At 39.1% G+C, this 19,435-nt stretch overlaps 1 protein-coding gene across 3 annotated transcripts in view; it reads right to left on the bottom strand.

The window, feature by feature from the left end:
- RIC3 (RIC3 acetylcholine receptor chaperone) overlaps nucleotides 1–19,435 on the bottom strand; it is a 65,210-nt gene that overhangs the window by 22,356 nt on the left and 23,419 nt on the right. For all 3 annotated transcript variants that reach the window (XM_025928585.2, XM_086678056.1, XM_086678055.1), the window contains exons 2-4: nucleotides 11,564–11,790; nucleotides 10,370–10,445; nucleotides 8,262–8,355 (exon numbers count right to left, since the gene is read on the bottom strand). In XM_025928585.2, the coding sequence (XP_025784370.1) occupies nucleotides 8,262–8,355; nucleotides 10,370–10,445; nucleotides 11,564–11,790 (397 nt within the window). The remainder of the gene's footprint in view (nucleotides 1–8,261; nucleotides 8,356–10,369; nucleotides 10,446–11,563; nucleotides 11,791–19,435) is intronic.

The following is a 19,435-nucleotide window of genomic DNA, read 5'->3' as shown; positions in this document are numbered from 1 at the left end:
AAGAATCTTTTCTTCACATCTCATTCTTCTCGACTTCTCTGTACTGTGAACTATCCTTTCCTTGAAATGTTCTCTTCCCTTGACCATTGAGACATTCGTAATTCCTCCCACTTCTTTTAACCATCCCTTGGATCTCTGATCCTGGCTCACTTTCCCCCATCCACCTCCTAAACACATGGTTTTCCTGAGGGATCGATCCTTGGGCTCTCATTTCATTCTTATAGTCATGCCTTCAGGAAGCTAACCCAGTATCACAAATTAAACCACCACCTCTACATAGATGATGCCCAAACTCTACCTCTAATCTTGACTTTTCACATGAAAACCAGTATCATCTAGGCATTTCCACTTAGAGGTCTTGCCGTTAATGAAGTTAACCTTAAATTCACTCTTCCAGGTCCTAGTTGGCCCAGGATAAGGAAAAGCTGCATGAGCAGCCAGGTTTGGAGAAGTTGGGAATGGCAGATTCTAAGATGCTAGAAAAATGGAAGTTCAAGTTGGAACTTTTAAGTTTTATAAAATCAGAGGAGCCATCAAATTCTGAATCCAAAAGTAAAGCATGGAGAGAATGAAACAGTTTCTTATAACACCATTCAGGACTAGAACAGAATTCAGACCAGCAAAAGACTGCAGGCTACTGCCACAGTAGCCTTACGAATGTGATGCGCCTTACGAATCTGATCTCATCTTTCCCCATGGCCCTTACTCTTACCTCCAACCAAATGACTTCCAAATTTGTGTCATTGTTCCTGACTTCAATACCCAAGTTTCCTATTGTTGTAGATCATACATAACATGTTCTGATGGCACCTCAACCAAATTCAAAGCTGAACTCATGATCTCAATCCCAAAGTCTCATCTTCTTTCTCCTCTTCTGTGTTTTTATCTTGGTTGATATCATAACCTTCCTTATAGTTTGGGCTATAAGTCCTCCCAACTCCTCTTTAGTTCTTTCTTCTCCTTCACTGCTCTTACCTAGTTTTCCTTTGGGGGAACAAATTCCTTTTCTGCTCATAGCGCAAAGGTTACAATGAGGCTATGCATCCCCTCACCTCTCCCCTTCAAGGGTGGCCACATGGCCCATAGACAATCATCACACTCCATCCCTTGGTTGCAGTGACTGATTCAGTGATATATACAGGATCCAAGTTAGGGTAACTGTACTTTCTCCTAAGACTCGGTCTTGAATGCAGCAAAGCCAGATCAAAACTTTTCATATTAATTCATTCTAGCATCAGTCCTTGAAGAGACTGTCCATTTGTTCCTTCCTCTAAATCCCCAGAGCTGCTCTGGTTCCCACTCTAAAACCTGGATCTTCAGCTATTCTTTTGATATTGTGACGTACCCCATACTTTTCCAATAAATTCTGTCACCTTCTCCAAGTTTTTGCTACCCAGAGTTGGCTGTTTGCTATCAAGGAAATCCTGAAAACAGCCTGTGATTTTTTTTTTTAAAGTTTTTATTCACTCATTTATTTATGTAACCTCTATACCCAGCATGGGGCTCGAACTCACAACCCTGAGATCAAGAGTCACATGCTCTTCTGACTGAGCCAGTCAGGTGCCCCCAGCCTAGGACATTTTCCCCCCTCCATCAAGTCCCCTTAATTTGGCCCCTCATTTCCACTCCCACTGGCCTGTTTATTACCTTTTGCTAGAACTTTTTCAGTAACCTTCTAACATGTAGTCATTCTACATATCACTAGAAGAATTACTTTTCTAAAGCACAGAAGATCATGACATTTCTCTTCAAAAGCCTTCAGAGGCATTCCACTATAAAGACAGAATTCCAAATTTCTCAGCCTACCATTCAGGGCCTTCCAGTCTGGGCCTAGTTTACTTTTCTAATTTCTTCTCCCCTTACTTACCTCCCTACCCATTTACCGCAGCCCTGATGTTCTCCACTCTAGTTACCTAGGACTACATGCTATTCCAAAACCATGTCTTGACTCTTTCACCTTGTTTGCTGCTTATGCCACCCTCTCACTCTGAAACATTCCCACCCCCCGAACTCTGCCTGTGGAAATCCTTTCATCCTATAAAGGCTTATACAAATTATTTCTTTTCCATAGAGCTTCTGTGGTAGACAGAATGATGTTCCCTTCTCCACTCCCCAAATAAGTCCACATCCTAACCCTGGAACCTAAAATGATACTACTTTATATATCAGGAGACTTATGGTTGCAGATAGAATTCAGGTTGCAAATCAGCTGGCCTTAAAATAGAGAGATTATCCTGGGTTTCCTGAGAAGGCACAATGTAATTATAAGGGGTCCTTAGAGATGGAGGACAGAGGCAGAAGAGGTCAGAGTAATATGATGTAAGAAGGTCTCAACCCACTATTGCTGGCCTTGAAGATGAAAGAAAAGGTCCACTGAGCCAAGGAATGTGGTCTCTAAACGCTGAAAAAGACAAGGAAATGGATTTTCCCCCAGAGCCTCCAGAAGGAAATGCAGTCCGGCCACCTTGATTTTAGCCCAGTTTAAGACTTCTAACATAGAGAACTGTGAAATAATAATTGTGTGTGGTTTTAAGGCATTGTTTGTGGTCATTTGTCACAGTGGCCATAGAAAACTAATATACATCCCTGGAGTATAGTTGCCTGAGATATAGTTCCTTATAGAGAAAATAATACCTGCCATTGACAACCACACAGGGCTGCACAGAACAAATCAAGCTAGGTGCCAAAGAAGATATTCTTATTATTGCTGAAATGGCCTGCTTTATTTAAAGTACTTTATCTCTACCTCATTCATTCTTTCAACATATACTGACATTGTCAGTGCACCAGCACTAGGAATAAAAATTTGAACAATAAAAATTTCCTGTCTTCAAGAAGGTTATAGGGCATTAGGGAGGACAGAAACGTTAATGGAAGATCAGAAAGTAATAGGATGCTTAATATATTCAGCAAACCTAGGTCATGGGAGCACGCCAGAGGGATGTTTGAGTTTGAGGTTCAGGGATGCTGAGAAAAAATGATGTCTAAGTTGAGACCTACAAGAGAGAGTTAAAAATGAGGATATATGGGATAGGGGTCAGGGAGACATTGAATAAAGGAGAAAAGTATATGCAAAGTCCTAGAAGCAAAAGCAGATCAGTATTTTAGAGGAAAAGCAAGTAGTCATTGTGGCTGGAACACAGAGGGAGTGATGGAGAAAGCAACAAAGGTAGGTAGAGTCATGTCACCCACACCATGTAAGCCAGGTTAAAGATTATGTACTTTAACAAGAGCAATAGGAACCCGTTAAAGGGTTAAGAGAAAAAAAGATAATCCATTTGTTTGGAAGAGAAAGCGAATCAAAGAGAGGCAAAATTAGAGAAGAGGAAACCACATGAGATACCACACAGGACAGTCCTGATCTATGTCAAAAGTCAAGGCTCAGGGCAAGATCCCTGATGAGCAAAGATGCAAAAACTTCAACAAAATATTAGCAAACCAAATCCAACCATACTTTAAAAGTATCATTCACTATGATCAAGTGGGATTTATTCCAGGGATGCAGGATGGTTCAGTATCCACAAATCAATCAACATATACATCACATTAACAAAACAAAGGATTAAAACCACATGATCATCTCAATAGATGCAGAAAAAACATTTGACAAAATTCAACATCTATTCACGATAAACTCTCAGCAAAGTGGGCTTGGCGGGAACATACCTCAACATAATAAAGGCTATACAGGATGAACCTACACCTAACATCATACTCAATGGTGAAAAAGTGGAAGCTTTTCCTCTAAGATCAGGAACAAGACAAGGATGTTCACTCTTGCCCCTTATTTTCAACATAGTACTGGAAGTCCTAGCCTCAACAATCAGACAAAAATAAATAGAAGGCATCCAAACTGGTAAGGAAAAAGTAAAACTGTCATTATTTGCAAATGACATACTATATACAGAAAACCCTGAAGACGCCACCAAAAAACTATTACACCTAATAAATGAATTCAGTAAAGCTGCAAGACACAAAACATACAGAAATCTGTTTTATAGAAACCTGCATTTCTATATACTAATAATGAAGTAGCAGAAAGAAAAATGTACGATTGCACCAAAAAGAATAAAAGAGAAATAAATTTTAAAAAATATATTTATTTATTTGTTTATTTTGAGAGAGAGACAGAGAGAGAATGAGAGCAGGGGAGGGGGCAGAGAGAGAGAGGCAGAAAGAATCCCACGAATCCCAACACAGGGCTCGAACCCACAAACTGTGAGATTGTGACCTGAGCCGAAACCAAGAGCCAGATGCTTAACCAACTGAGCTACCCAGGAATAAATTTATTCCACCGAGGAATACATTTAAGGAAGGAAGTGTGTGTGAACAAGACTAACACCATCTTGTACAAATCCACTATGATGACCACTCTGTGACCTGAAGCCTTCTTCAGTACAGCACTACCCTCACACACATATTCTTTTTGTTTGGACACACCCTTAAGTAGACCCTTGGGGTATAAAATCCTTGAATCTTCTCTGGAGATAGGACTGTGATTCTGAAACATTTCTTCCCAGTTCTCCCAGAAATACTGCCCAATCTCCAGGGCTATAAAAGCAGGTCTTATGGGAAGTGGGTTGTGTAGATCTACTCATTTTGCAGCCACCCACAACACACTTCTGCTCATAGGTCCTTTTAATAAACCATTTATTGGCATCTGGGTTCCTCATCCTTCCTCTTCGATCTTATGTCACCTCAGGCCTTTGGGGATCATTTTGCATATATCTCCCTTTCATAAATAAGGTGAAAGACCTATACTCTACAGCCTATAAGACACCAATGAAAGAAACTGAAGACAATACAAACAAATGGAAAGATATACCACAGTCACCAACGGAAGAATATTGTTAAAATGTCTATACTACCCAAAGCAACCTACAGATTCAATGCAATCTCTATCAAAACACCAACGGCGGGGCGCCTGGGTGGCTCAGTCAGTTGAGCGTCTGACTTCAGCTCAGGTCATGATCTCATGGTTTGGTCCTTGAGTTCAAGCCTGGAGCCTGTGTCCGGCTCTGTGCTGGCAGCCCAGAGCCTGGAGCCTGCTTCAGATTCTGTGTTTCCCTCTCTCTCTGCCCATCCCCCACTCATGCCCTGTCTCTCAAAAATACATAAATGTTAAAAAAAAATTTTTTTTCAAGAACAAAACACCAATGGCATTTTCACAGAACTAGAATATAAAAATCTGAATAGAACCACAAAACACCCCAAACAGCCAAAGCAATCTTGAAAAGAAGAACAAAGCTCAAGGTAGCACAATCCCAGATTTCAAGATAAACTACAAAGTTGTAGTTATCCACTATGGTACAGTATGTACTGGCACAAAAATAGACATATAGATAAATGGAAGAGGATAGAAAGCCCAGAAAAACCCCCCACACCTATGTGGTCAATTACTCTATGATGACAAATGAGGCAAGAATATACAACGGAGAAAATACAGTCTTCAATCAATGGTGTTGGGAAAACTGGAGAGCTACATGCAAAAGAATAAAGCTGGACCACTTTCTTATATCATACACAAAAAATAAACTCAAAACGGATTAAAGACCTAAATGTGAGACCTGAAACCATAAACTCCTAGAACATAGGCAGTAATCACTTTGACATCAGCCTTGGTGACTTTCTTCTAGATAGATCTCCTCAGGCAAGGAAAACAACAGCAAAAATAAACTATCAGGACTACCCTAAAATAAAAAGCTTTTGCACAGCAAAGGAAATCATCAACAAAATGAAAAAGCAACCTACTGAATGGGAGAAGATATTTACAAATGATATTTCCGATGAGTTAATATCTAAAATATATAAAGAACTTTTACAACTCAACACCAAACCACCTCCCCACCACCAACAAACAATCCATTTAAAATAGGCAGAGGACCTGAACAGGTATCTTCCCAAGGAAGATATACAGATGGCCAACAGACGTATGAAAAGATGCTCAACATCACTAATCATCAGGGAAATACAAATCAAAACCACAATAAGGTATCACCTTACACCTGTCAGAATGGCTAGAATCAAAAAGATAAGAAATAACAAGCGTCGGGGCACCTGGGTGGCTCAGTTCGTTGAGCATCCGACTTGGGCTCAGGTCATGATCTCACAGCTTGTGAGTTCGAGCCTTGCGTCGGGCTCTGTGCTGACAGCTCAGAGCCTGGAGTCTGCTTTGGATTCTGTGTCTCCCTCTCTCTCTCTGCCCCTAACCCACTTGCATTCTGTCTCTGTCTCTCTCAAAAATAAACAAACGTTAAAAAAAAAATTTTTTTTAAAGAAGAAGTAACAAGTGTTGGCAAGGATGTAGAGAAAAAGAAACCCTACTGCACTGTTGGTGGGAATGTACACCGATGCAGCCACTGTGGAAGACGGTACAGAGGTTCCTCAAAAAATTAAAAATAGATACACTATATGATCCAGTAATTCCACTACTCGGCACTTACCCAAAGAAAACAGCACCATTAATTCAGAAAGTATGTACCCCTATGTTTACTGCAGCATTATTTACGACAGCCAAGACATGGAAGCAACCCAAGTGTCCATCAATGGGATGAATAAAGAAGATGTGGTGTGTATATATGTACACACACACACACACACACACACACACAGAGGAATGTTACTACTAAGCCATAAGAATGGGATCTTGCCATTCACGATATGGATGGACCTAGAAGGTTATTATGCTAAGTGAAATCAGTCAGAGAAAGACAAATACCATGATATCCCTTACATGTGGAATCTTAAAAAAAAAAAAAAACAAAAACCCAACACAGAAACAGACTCAAATACACAGAACTGGTGGTTGCTGGTGGGGGAGTAGGTGAAATAGGTAAAGGTATTAAGAGGTATAAACTTTGTTATAAAATAAATAAGTCATGTAGATGAAAAGTACACCACAGAGAATTTAGTCAATATTGTAATGATTTATGGTGACAGGTGGTAACTATACTTATTATGGTGGGCATTGTGTTTATACTGAAACTAACGGAACACTGTATGCCAACCTCAAAAAAGAAAAAAAAAAGGTAAAGGCATTCATTCATTTTCATTCATTCACTCATTCTTCCCTTTCAGCTAATACTTTTTTAGGGCCTACTGTTGGCCTATGCTAGGCTCTGGGAATAATACAGATAATCCCTGCCCTAGCAGAGCTTAGAATATTTTGCACAGAGACAGAATTATTAACTAGGAATAAATAATAAGACACGGTGATTGGTAAGACACAGAAGTGAAGGAAAAGGGAAATCAGGAACAATATCTGATTTCTGCTTTGGGCAATTAAATAGATGGTGGAGCCATTTGCTCCTATTAAAGGTGAAGTAGGGTCAGCTGGGGATAGATGAGGATTTTCATTTTGCACATTCATTCATTCATTCATTCATTCATTCAAGAAACATTTATCAATTGAAGATGGGCAGTTAATCGAGGAGATGTGTTCAGTAGGACCCTAAATACAGAGGTCAGGAAGTGAAGGATCTTAGCAAAGAATGCCATGATTTACTCTTCTACCATGATAATACATGTATACAAATGCTTATATCAAAAGTATTATTTTTCAACAGTAAGAATTTCCTTAGTATCTATTATGTGAACACAGTGAACAAAACAGACTAAGTCTGTCCTCAATAAGTTCATATCCCAGCAATGCATGCCATGAATCCACAGTCCCACATGCATCCTCAACATGCCTGCTACAGCTGTTTTCTGCCCAAGGCTGCACCCTCACTTCTCCTTCAGGCCATGCCATGCTTCCAGGAGGTGAATGATTACAACTGGATATACTGCTTCAAGAAGGAAATTTTGCTGATCATAGGGACAGAAATAAGGACACTTCAATTCTGACTCCTGGATTCTTTCCTTAAGCTGTGTCCTTGGGATGGATACTGTGCTAAGTATGATACGTAATCTCTTTTTTCTGTCTCAAGCAGATTAAAAAAGGGCATAACTTTAAGTAAAACCAGATTATTAGACAGCTATGAAATCATCTTCAATAGAACCTGGCTACTTGGCCCTGCAGCACTGCTCCTAAACTTGCCCCTCACAATAATGTGCACACACTGAACACAGACTCTTGAAAGCTGAGACTCTGGTAAGCAGATGGAGTGAAAATGGAAGTGCTTAGTGAGAAATCATATGTAAATGACAAATAAGTTAACAATTATATAAAATGAAAGTAAGTCGTCCAGAAATCAAAAGCAAAATTTTGAATTGATTCTCTAAATGGGAAATAGCCTGAGTCCTCTTATGTGAAAACCTACCTCTCACCATTAGGTCCCACTCTGTTGATTAATTTTTCCATGGCTTCCTCAGTCTCCTTCAGTTTTTCTTGCAGTTGAACAAGCTCAAAGTTGGCTGAAAAACAAGCATCACTCTTAAGAACCAATCATACACAACCTCCAAAGCTCTTTTCTGAAACTGGCTGGCTGGGACGCCCCACCCTACTGGGATTCCACCTGGTTGTGAAATTCAGAATAGAGGCTCCGAGTCCCTCCAGCTGGTCCCATCAGGACACAAAGGGTCTCACAAAGAGGTGAGACGTCAAGGATTCGTGTTTAGGGAGTAATGAACAAATCACTCTCTTACACACAGAAACACAGCAGACCCAGCTAAAGAAAATACCTGGGAGTGAAAAAAATACCCCTACATGGTCACCCAAGAAGAAATGAAGAAGATAAACATAGTCCTTCTAATCCAAGTGATGCTGGGGGTTAAAGTACCAAACCTGCAAGGTCCTTCAGAAAAGGAGTTAAGACCCTGAAAAGAGCAATATTTCACCTGCACCCAAAGTTTGAAAACCTATCTAGAAGATAATGGTTTAAATATTATGCTTCTTCAGTAAGGGAAGTCTTGAGCTAGGGCTGAAACCTCCCTGCCCAAGGTTTCCAAACGACTCCTTTGGGGTGAAATGGTGTAACCGTGGCTCCCAATATTCTCAATAAAGTTCAACAGAGACCACATCTATCTACCAAAATTAACATTAAGACCCTAAAAGTAAATCAGAAAAAAATAAGTCAATGAGTACACGAAATGAACTTTAAGGCAGCAGGAAAATAAAATGCTGTTTATTATGCAGACAATCCAGTTTTTCTGTTTCATACATGAGTACCCTTCTACTGAGATATATTTAGGAGGTCACTGTAAAATATAGTATCTCAAAGGCCTTTTAATACTTCTAAAACAAATTCTTATACATGCAGTTAACATCTGAAAAGTGTCTAGAGAACTGTGCCATGTAAATGTTCATTTTTATTTTCTGCATGATTCAAAATTGAAAAATAAAAAGTAGATATAACTGCTACATTTTAAAACAGCTGCTCTCAGGAATTCATTTTATTTACTTTTGTTTTAACTGAAACATGTGACTGGATACAGAATTTGCTGCTCTTTTCAAAATTATTTTTCTGATGCATTTACCATCACTGTTGGTTAGATGTTATCACAAAAGCTTTCTTAAAGGATTCCTTGAATATTTAAGATTTCTAAAAAGGATGCAGACTGTGACTGGGGTATCTACTTCCACAGAGAATCTAGAGTAAATCTAAAAAGAAGTTACATCGGAGGGCAGAGGCTTCAGTGGCTCAGCCTCCTTTCATTTTGCTTCTTTCTTTTAAAAACTCCTGATGAGGCTTCATTATCCACAGGATAAAGCAGTTTGGCCTCCAAACCTGCAACAATATGGCATAACCTACCTAACTCTTCAGGCCTTCTTTCCTACAGCCGTCTTATATCAGGTTGGGTCTTCCTCAAGTCATCTCATCTATCAAACAGGACCCAGCTCGAGATCATTCCCTGCAAGGCTTTTGCCAAATCCATTCCAGATAGTAAACTTTTCACAAGTTATTTTTCCTAACCTCCATCCCAGACTCTGAATTATTAGAAGGGAGAGCCATGCCATATACACTTCATTTACCCAGAGAGCACAGAATATTCTACTTGGTCAGTAAACATATGATGACCGTGTCTCATGAGTCAGAAGGGTTAAACTCTGTCCCTAGATCTCACAACTGATTTTGGCAATGGCTTGATCTCTCTTCCTTAGTTTTCCTCTCTGTGAAATAAAGATATCTGCTACCAATATTCTAAAGTCTGGAAATGAGAAGTAACCCATTCCAAATGTGCATTATTAATTTGCTAATATAAAAAAGTAAACTGACAGTTTTGTACTTTTCATAACTCTTTCTCTTAAAAGCCCAACGTCAATATGGAAACTTGAGAATTTTCAGAGCTTAGGTAAAAATGGCATCAGATTAATTTGGGGCAATTTCTGAGAAATGCTTTAAAGAAATATCCACAGACTGTTCCTCTGGCTAAATTATGGTGGTCTGACTCAATAAAACTTGTCCACCTACTGAAAAGGAGCACTTACTAATTTTCCTGTGGGTGTTTCCAGCTGTGGCAGTAGAGCATTTCCGATCCTCTGCAGGAGTTTTCCCCTTTGAAAGCTGAGAATTGAAGGAGGTACAGCACATCAACAGCAGCTTAGAAACTCAAAGTCATGGAACTCCTCATATTAAATGAAAAAAGAAAAGGTTGGGAGACAAAAACTAAGTCGGAAATCAAACGGCAATATTAGAGAAACATCTCAAAAAAAAAAAAAAAAAAAAAAAAAAAAACAGTAGAGAGAGAGCCAATAGAAGGTTCCCAAGTGAAAAACCATCAATGCACAAGAAAGGAAAGAGAGGAAAGAGAGGAAAGAAAGAAAGAAAGAAAATCAATCAATCTCTTTCCAGGTCATCTGCCTTGCCCACACTCATCTAAAAAGGGGATGTGTAGCCCTCGGGGATGTTCTTACAGAGGCAACTCGGGCCCCCTGCAGAGTTCCTGGGCAAGAAGGAACTCACCTCTTACTCTGGTTAGAGGGGCACAGTGAATATTTAAGATTTCCCAAAAGGATGCAGAACGTGACTTCTGCTCCACTTCACGGTCTCTAGGCCCATAACCTGCTGAGGCCTGCCTGGAGGTGGAACTTAATTGGGAATCTGTTTTTAAAGGACCCAAACCATGTCTCCCTAGAGCTAGGAAACAGCAGGCTTAGTTTCAGGATGTGGCAGTTTTGTTTCAGAATTACTGCAGAGGATGTTAAAAACAGCACCTCATACTCCTAGAAGGGGAAAGAAGGACAAAGTGGTGTTGGTACGGTCATTATTTGGCCTCACAGTGGCTGCTTGGAAATCATTGTGCTAATCCTAATGACGAAGGTCTTCTTAGAATATCTTTATGCCTTTTCAGCTTGCAAAGATACCCAATAAAAAAAATTAGGGTGGGAGAGGCCTTTGAACTTTATTGCTCACTGTATTAGCAACTAGAAGACCCAAGTTCAAGTCCGGATTCTGCATTTCTAGTTGTGAATTCTAGGGCATACTGTTTAAACTCTGAGAGAAGATTTTCTCTTCTATAAAACTGGAATAACAGTTATCCTAAGTACCTCATAAAGAGGAAGCAAGGCTTAAAGATGATTTTAATAAAGGTTATGAACTGTAAAGAGTTCTAATACCAACAATGATTTTTACTATGATATTGGATTTTACTGATATAATATGATCGAGAGGATTCCACTTACCTTAAATAGAATATATAGTATATATAAAAAAATCCCAAAACCATAGATTGGAATAATCTGTCCCATCAGGCCTCTTCCACTACCTCCTCCTCCAGTGCCTCCACCTGATCCTTTGGCCTTTGCAAATGCCTCTGCGAGGTGAGACCTCTGGAAACGAGCCCCAAGGGTCTGGCCATCTGAGGGTGGCTGGTGATGATGCATCATAGGTGGAAATCGACCCAACTTTCCTGAGAAAATAATCAGTATTTATGTCTTCTACTATTTTAAATATTGCTATTATGAAAATACTTCATGCACTAAGGCATAACAGAAGCCAACTCAAGTTTAAGAAAAAACAGAAACTTGATTATAAGGATACAGAGGTATCACACAGAAAATAAACATAATGTGGCAATCTCTAGCCGCTCACCCAAACCCATTTTCCCTTCCTTTCTAGGCCCATAGCTTGGTAACATTTTTCAGCTTCCCATACAGTTAAAGGAAGCCATGTGACAGACGTCCGACCAGAGGAATGTGAGTGATATGTGCTGGTTCAAGGCCTGGCCTATAAAACTTTCCATGTATTAAATTCCACATTCATTTCCCTTCTGCAGGCTTCATGCTGATACCTAGGGAGACCTCTGAAGTCATGTGATGAAAATGACAAAGCTTCCTTCCATCAATCTAGGTTCATGAATAACTGGGTGACACAGAGCCCTCCAGGGCTACCACCCCACCAACTTAGAACCATCTGGACTTGTTTACGCGAGTAAGAAATCAACTTCAATCGTGTTACAGCCATTATACACTTTGGAGTCTGTCACAGCAGTTAGCCACCACCAACTACTACAGAAAAGGAAATGTGATCTGGTCTCAGAAGAGAGAACCCAAACTGGAAAGCCGGAAAGCCATCAGGATCTGGGACAGCTACTCTCACATTCCACTTCAATCTCCCTTTTTATGGGGCCATGAGGCTTTTTTTTTTTTCCCCTGTGTTTCTCTGTGCGGATCTTTTTCATTCTCCCTTCTGTGGAGACCATTTCTTTAGCTTCTTTGTGAACACAGAGGAAGAGAGTCACCCCCAAGCCCCTCAATTTGCAGATCCTTCAAGAGGCCAGCACAGACTCGTCACAGTCCCAAATTCCCTGGAGGAAGATTTTGAACACTCAGCTTGGGTAGGTATGCATCCCTTTCCAATCAGCTATAACTGAGCAGACAGGATTCATGTGGCACAAAAACAGGGTCACAGGGTTCCATGAGTGGAAGCACAGAGCTTGGAGAAAGGAGTGTGCATCAATGTTCTTCCATTTTTTTCCTCCATCAGGGGCAAACATTAACATCAACTGCCAAGCTCCTGAGAGCCATAGATGAGAAAGGTAAGTCCTTTCTTCAAAAGGCCACATAAACAAGCTTGTGTGGGAAAAACCAACAGGAGCTAACGCTACAGAGCAGAAAACACTAGAGAACAGAAAGACTTCATAAATCAGACTGTAAAAATACAAACTATACAATACTGTTGGACTTGATTTTAACAAAATTACAGATTTCTGTTCGATAAAGACAACCACAGAGTTAAAATAGATGACAGACAAGGAAAAGCTTATGCAACATCTACAATTGACAAGAGATTAAATATTTAAAATAGACGTGGAATTTCTACAATGTGTTATTAAAAAAATCCTAAGAAACCCAATAGAAAGCACCTACAGAAAGAGAAGCTTAAAGGATTAGCAAGTAAATAAAGAGATGATCAAATTCAAAGAAAACCCAATGAGTAAAATACAAATTAAAACAATGAGATTGCACTGTTCACACCAATCAGAAGGGCAAAAATTAGAATGGTGGATAACAGCAAAGGTTGGCAAAGGTGGGGAAGAACTCTCATGCTCTGTAACAAGGTAAACAGATCTAACCATTTTGCTAAGAGATCTTAGTGACATGAAGTACTTAGTGACATCAAGTATATCTATGTCCTATGTGATCCAGTGATCCCACTCTGGTGGGTAAATTCCAGAGGAATTCTGGATGGTCTATATGCAAATTACAGACTTTATAGAGCTGTGTGAGAATTTGCTGGGATGATAATGTAGCAGGGATCTTAAAGTCACTTTGATTTTGATAATTAGAAGAATGGAAAATCAAAGTGAAGTGGATACAAATACGGAATTCTATGTAGCTTTTAGAAATCACACTTCAGACGACTTCAGACGTACCTACAGCAACATGAACATCTTAAAAAGCACAAAATTGAGTAAAAAATAAGCAAATACCATTATGTAAGCTGATGGCATCATAATTATACTACATATGCCCTACATATATACTACATATTTTAGCAAATATGTAAGTGTAAGGACATAAAACACAGAATGGACACATATAAATGAGGAAGGGAATGGCTATATGGACTGAAGATAAAGAGTTAAAAAGAAAAGAATAAGAAAGGAAATTTGCACTCCTGATGTCAAAAAGCTGCTATCAACTGATGACTATCTTTAAGTCAACTGTGCTCCTGAGGCTAGAAAGAAGGTGGGTGGCCAGGTAGAGAGGTAAGACAGCTAGCCACTAGGTTTGGAAGCTGCCATCTGCCTTGTATCCTCTCTCAGCCTACTCCACTCCAATGGTCCTGCTTTCCCTCCCAATACTGACTTTGGAGGACATAAAAATTATGCCAGAAATGCTTTTTAAGAGTAGGTCAGCAACAGAAGCAGAGCTTCAGACAGTAGAGTGAAGCCAGGTTAACACTCCGTATTCTGAGTGCTGGTGACTATGTAGCTATTAAATTGTCAAGGATCTTAATATATTAAGTGGTGAGTAATGGCTCTAAGGCTATAATACACCTTCAAAAAATGCCTAGCCAGTATTCAAGAAGCTAACCATTCTCTTGAGAGAATCTGATTTATCAGATGGCTAGTGTTCAATATACTAGATTTAGTAATTGTGGTAATACCTTGTTGAACTTCATTTTACTGTACTGAGAACACAGGCTTCAAAACTTCATATAAAGCAAAAAACATTAAAATCAGGTAATAGCACAAAAGGCATTATTTTGCATTTCTAAAATTGAAAAATGATGACAATGCTGTACACTGTACATCTCTCCCCAAAACCTTTATAGTCTGTCAGCCAGGAAGATACTGCTACTGGGCAGCTATTATGTTCAGTAGGTAGGAGAGAGCCCGTACATATAATAAACAACAGTCACACATTGAACAATGCTTTTAAAAAGCAGTATATTCAAAACAAACACCACCACAAAAGGATAGGGTATCATGGACCTCATTACTAGACAAACTAAATGTCTAAGCATTAAAAGAATGCAAAAGAAAAAATAAAAAGGAGTCAAAGGGGATCAATCGTTGAAGAGAATGAGACACAGAATAGCAGAGAAGCAGAACAGGAGGAAAGAAGAACACCTCCAACAATAAAGAGAGGAGAACAAAGAAATAAGAACAAAGAATAAATAAGGCTAACTACCAAATTAGTTTGGCTCCATCTGGGGAAGTAACAAGAGATGAGAGGGAAGTGGAGGGGGAGGGTTTACATGCTAACTTGTGGTGTATAAATTTGGTAACTGTGGGTCTAAGATCAAGGAAATGACTTAATGAGAAGTGTGTCTGAGAGGGATTAAATCTAGCATTTGAGTATAGGGCCTAATGCAGGGAGAAACTAGGGTGTGAGAAATCAGCAAGAAGGCAGTAATTAAGCTCTGAGATGCAAGGGCCTAAGGTGCTGGCTACAGCTATAAAGAGGAAGGAATAAGTCCAAGGGCTCTTAGAATGAAGTGATCAGCAGCATTTAATATTGAAAAGAACAAAGAGCTAATGAGGGAAGAGGTCAGAAAACTCCAAGATTAGGAGTTTAATATATGAAGAGAAGAATGAAAACCACGGGTGGGTTTATGGCAAGGGGAAGACTGGGTACACGTTTTTCACACACTAAGTTCCAGGTGTTGGTGGCACATTCAGAAGAAATTGTTATTGGACCACAGTTAGGCTTGAGAAGAAACTCTAAACTACCTAAATGAAAAAGCTAATTAAAAGATTAAGTGAGTGAATTATTCCCATACTAAAAGTGTTGGTGGGATAGGTGTACTTAGGTGCAACAAGAGTAAGAAAAGACAATGGAGCTGTCAAAGAAGACTAGAAGCAAACCAGTTTCCTTAAAAACAAAACAAAACAAAAAAACAAAGAAGAACTGAAAGCAACAGAGAAGTCTAGAAGAAACTGATAAAAGACTAATGGCAACCCCCATTTTTAGACACAGTGTATCCTCGGGAGAAAGGATGGCTACTGTATGAAATCTTGACTGTCCACCTATTTAGACAATAACAGAAACCAATATACTACAAAGCATCATACAATCTGCAGAGTCAGAAGGAGTCTTAAAAATCATCTTCAGTCTTTTCAACAAATGGTATGGAGACAAATAGATATCCACCTGCAAAAGAGTAAAGTTGGACCCCTACTTCACACTATTTTTAAAAATTAACTCAAAATTGATTAAAGACCTAAATGTGAGAAAACTATACCACTCTTAGAAGAAAACATAGACCTAAATCTTTGTGACCTTGGATTAGGTTTCTTAGACAGGACACCAAAACCACAAGCAAACAAAGAAAAAATAGGCAAACTGGACTTCATCAATTTAAAACTTTTGTGCTACAAAGGATACCATCAAAAAAGTAAAGACAAAACACTGAATGGGAACAAATATTTGTAAAACACAGATCTGATAAGCTTCTAGTATCCGAAATATATAAATAACTCTTACCACTCAATAAGAAATAATCCAATCAAAAATGGTCAAAGGCTCTTAATAGACATTTCTCCAAAGAAGATATAGAAATGGCCAATAAGCACACGAGAAGATGTTCACCACCACTAGTCATCAAAGAAATGCAAATTAAACCCACAATTAGATTCACTACATTACACCTATTAAGATGCTATAATCAAAAAACAGATAATAGAGGCACCTGGGTGACTCAGTTGGTTAAGCGTCCAACTTTGGCTCAGGTCATGATCTCGCCATTCACAAGTTTGAGCCCCACACTGGGCTCTGTGCTGACAGCTCAGAGCCTGAAGCCTGCTTTGGATTCTGTGTGTGTGTGTCTCTCTCTCTGCCCCTCCCCTGCTCACACTCTGTCTGTCTCTCTCTCAAAAATAAACATTAAAAAAAACCCAGATAATAAAGTGTTGGCAAGGATGTGAGGAAAACTGAACTCTCATACTCTGCTGATGCGACTGTACAATAGTGTAGTCACTTTGAAAAACAGCCTGACAGTTCTTCAGAAGGGTAAACAAAGTTTCCATAGGACCCAGCAATCCTACCCTTAGATATCTACCCAAGAAGAATATGTTCACACAATAACTTGTACAAAAATGTTCATAGCAGCCTTTTTCATACTTAGCAAAAAGTCCATCAACTTACAAATGGGTAAGTAAAATGTGGTATATCCATTAAATGGAATATTATTTGGCCATAAAAAGAATGAAGTACTGACACGTTATAATACAGATGAACTTTGCAAACATTAAGTAAAACAAAAGAAAGCCAGTCATGTAAGACCATATATTACATGATTCCAATAATATGAGATGTCCAGAATAGGCAAATCTATGAAGACAAAAGTAGATTAGTGGTTGCCTAGGGCTGAAGGGTGAGGGGGGAAAGAGAGTGACTGCTAATGGGTATGAAGTTTTTTGTGTGTATGTGGGAGGGTGATATAAATGTTCTAAAATTGATTGCGGTGATAGTTGCATAACTCTGACTATATTAAAAACCACTGACTGTACACTTTAAACAGATAAACTGCCTGGTATGTGAATTATATCTCAATAAAGCTTTTTAAAAAGTCATCTACTCTAACCACCTGTGTTCAATACCCTCCCCTTCCTTAAGTGGAGGCCCTGACTTTGCTGAATACCATTAAGCAGGAAACTCAGTATTGCCCCCAGGCAGTTCATGCCACCTCTGGACAGCTCTGTTAGAATGGTCTTCTTTATACTGAGTTAATGAGTGAGTAATGGGAATAAGAAGGAAATAAACTATAGGGTTTCAAAAAGCAACACTGAATGTGATATGGCAAAAAAGTAGGGACACATGACTGATAGGGTTTGCAGACTGGAAAGTAGAGGAATACTTTTTTCAAAGGTAAGGAAGAGAAGGAATTGGGGAGCAATGGAACAGATAGGATAGATAGTAAAAATAGGTTTTATATCTTGGAGAAATGCAAATACTTATTTTGTATTTGGTGTAATACTTCACATATTACTAAACACTTAATGTACCACACACAGAGATTAAAATGATAAATAAAACAGCTCCTATCTCTAAAGAATTTACAGACAAGCAATATAGTTACAGCAAACAAGGCAACTATGCCTTAACTATCAAATCCAATAACTTTTCCCTGTCAGGTCTCACTCTAAGACTCTTCTGGCAAGGGGGCACCTGGGTGGCTCAGTGGGTTAAGCATCCAACTTCGGTTCAGATCTTGATCTCACCAGTTTGAGCCCCTCATGGGGCTCTCTGCTGTCAGCGCGGAGCCCGCTTCAGATCCTCTGTCCCCCTCTCTCTCTCTGCCCCTCCCCTGCTTGCTTTCTGTCTCTCAAAGATAAACATGAAAAAAAATACAAGAAAGTGATTATCACATACTACTCATTTAATAAATGTGTGCTTAATCTGAATAAATTCTTATCAAACTTTCCTGCCACATCACTCTCCTGAGCTCTTCTTTTCCTACTGACTAGTCTTTCAACCTATTCTTTCTCCGTCTCTTGCATAGGTTCTTCTTTAATCCTCTCCTGGAGATTTTTGTTTCAACATGTTCGCTCTTTATCCTTTTCCTTTGGCAAATTCATTCATTTTCACAGATCCATTATAATTTCCAAAATGTATAGCTCTAGTTCTGACCTTTCCTTCTCAAGTTCCTCTTATCTCTAAATCCCATTAGTATATATGTCCTTTTGTATGACTATCATGTCAAACCTAAAAATGAGACTCATTTTCACCTTCCAAAACCTGGTGTCTCCTTGTGTGTGTGTATGTGTTCTAAAGAGAGTCATTCTCCCAGACCTTTTAGGCTTGAGACCTATAACCTCTGCTACCTGTGACCAAAGGTACTCTTGAGATGGTATGCTGGGGTCAGAATGCTCAATTTGGAAGAGATTTGTTTCTTTGTTTTTTTCCATAAAATTAACTGTCCTCAACAGGGAACAACCTCATGTGTTAGATCTTGGTACCACATTTCTTAGAACTGAACCCGGGAGGTTTAAAAATTCAATGGCTATAAAACATTTGCAAATGTCTAGTTGAAATAATTTTTTTAAAAAGAAATTTTTAAAGGGAAATATCCAAGTGTACACAAAAGTATAAACGATAATGTCTAAGCAATTGCATACCTGCCTACCACATAAATATAAGTGGAACACCTACGTACTGGGTCCCACCCAGAGATAGCCACAGCTCTGAATTCGGCGATTAGAATGTATGCTTTATACTTTACTACATGAGTACATATCCATAAACTACACACAATATTGTTTTGAGTTTTAAAATTTTATGTTATGAATGGCAAGTACTGACAATTATATAGTAATATGAATATACTTAATGACACTGAATTGTACACCTACTGGTTAAAATGGGAAATTTTATGTTAATGTATTTTACCACAATTTAAAAAAAATTTTTTTTTTTTAACGTTTATTTATTTTTGAGACAGAGAGAGACAGAGCATGAGTGGGGATGGGGCAGAGAGAGAGGGAGACACAGAATCTGAAACAGGCTCCAGGCTCTGAGCGGTCAGCACAGAGCCCGACGTGGGGCTTGAACTCACGGACCGTGAGATCATGACCTGAGCTGAAGTCCGACGCTCAACCGACCAAG

The sequence above is a fragment of the Puma concolor genome, chromosome D1, assembly GCF_028749965.1.
Source record: "Puma concolor isolate L17-30 chromosome D1, mPumCon1.1.hap2, whole genome shotgun sequence".
NCBI classification, from domain to species: Eukaryota; Metazoa; Chordata; class Mammalia; order Carnivora; family Felidae; genus Puma; species Puma concolor.
Note: the sequence above shows the minus strand (reverse complement) of the source record. Positions and strands in the feature narration are given on the sequence as shown.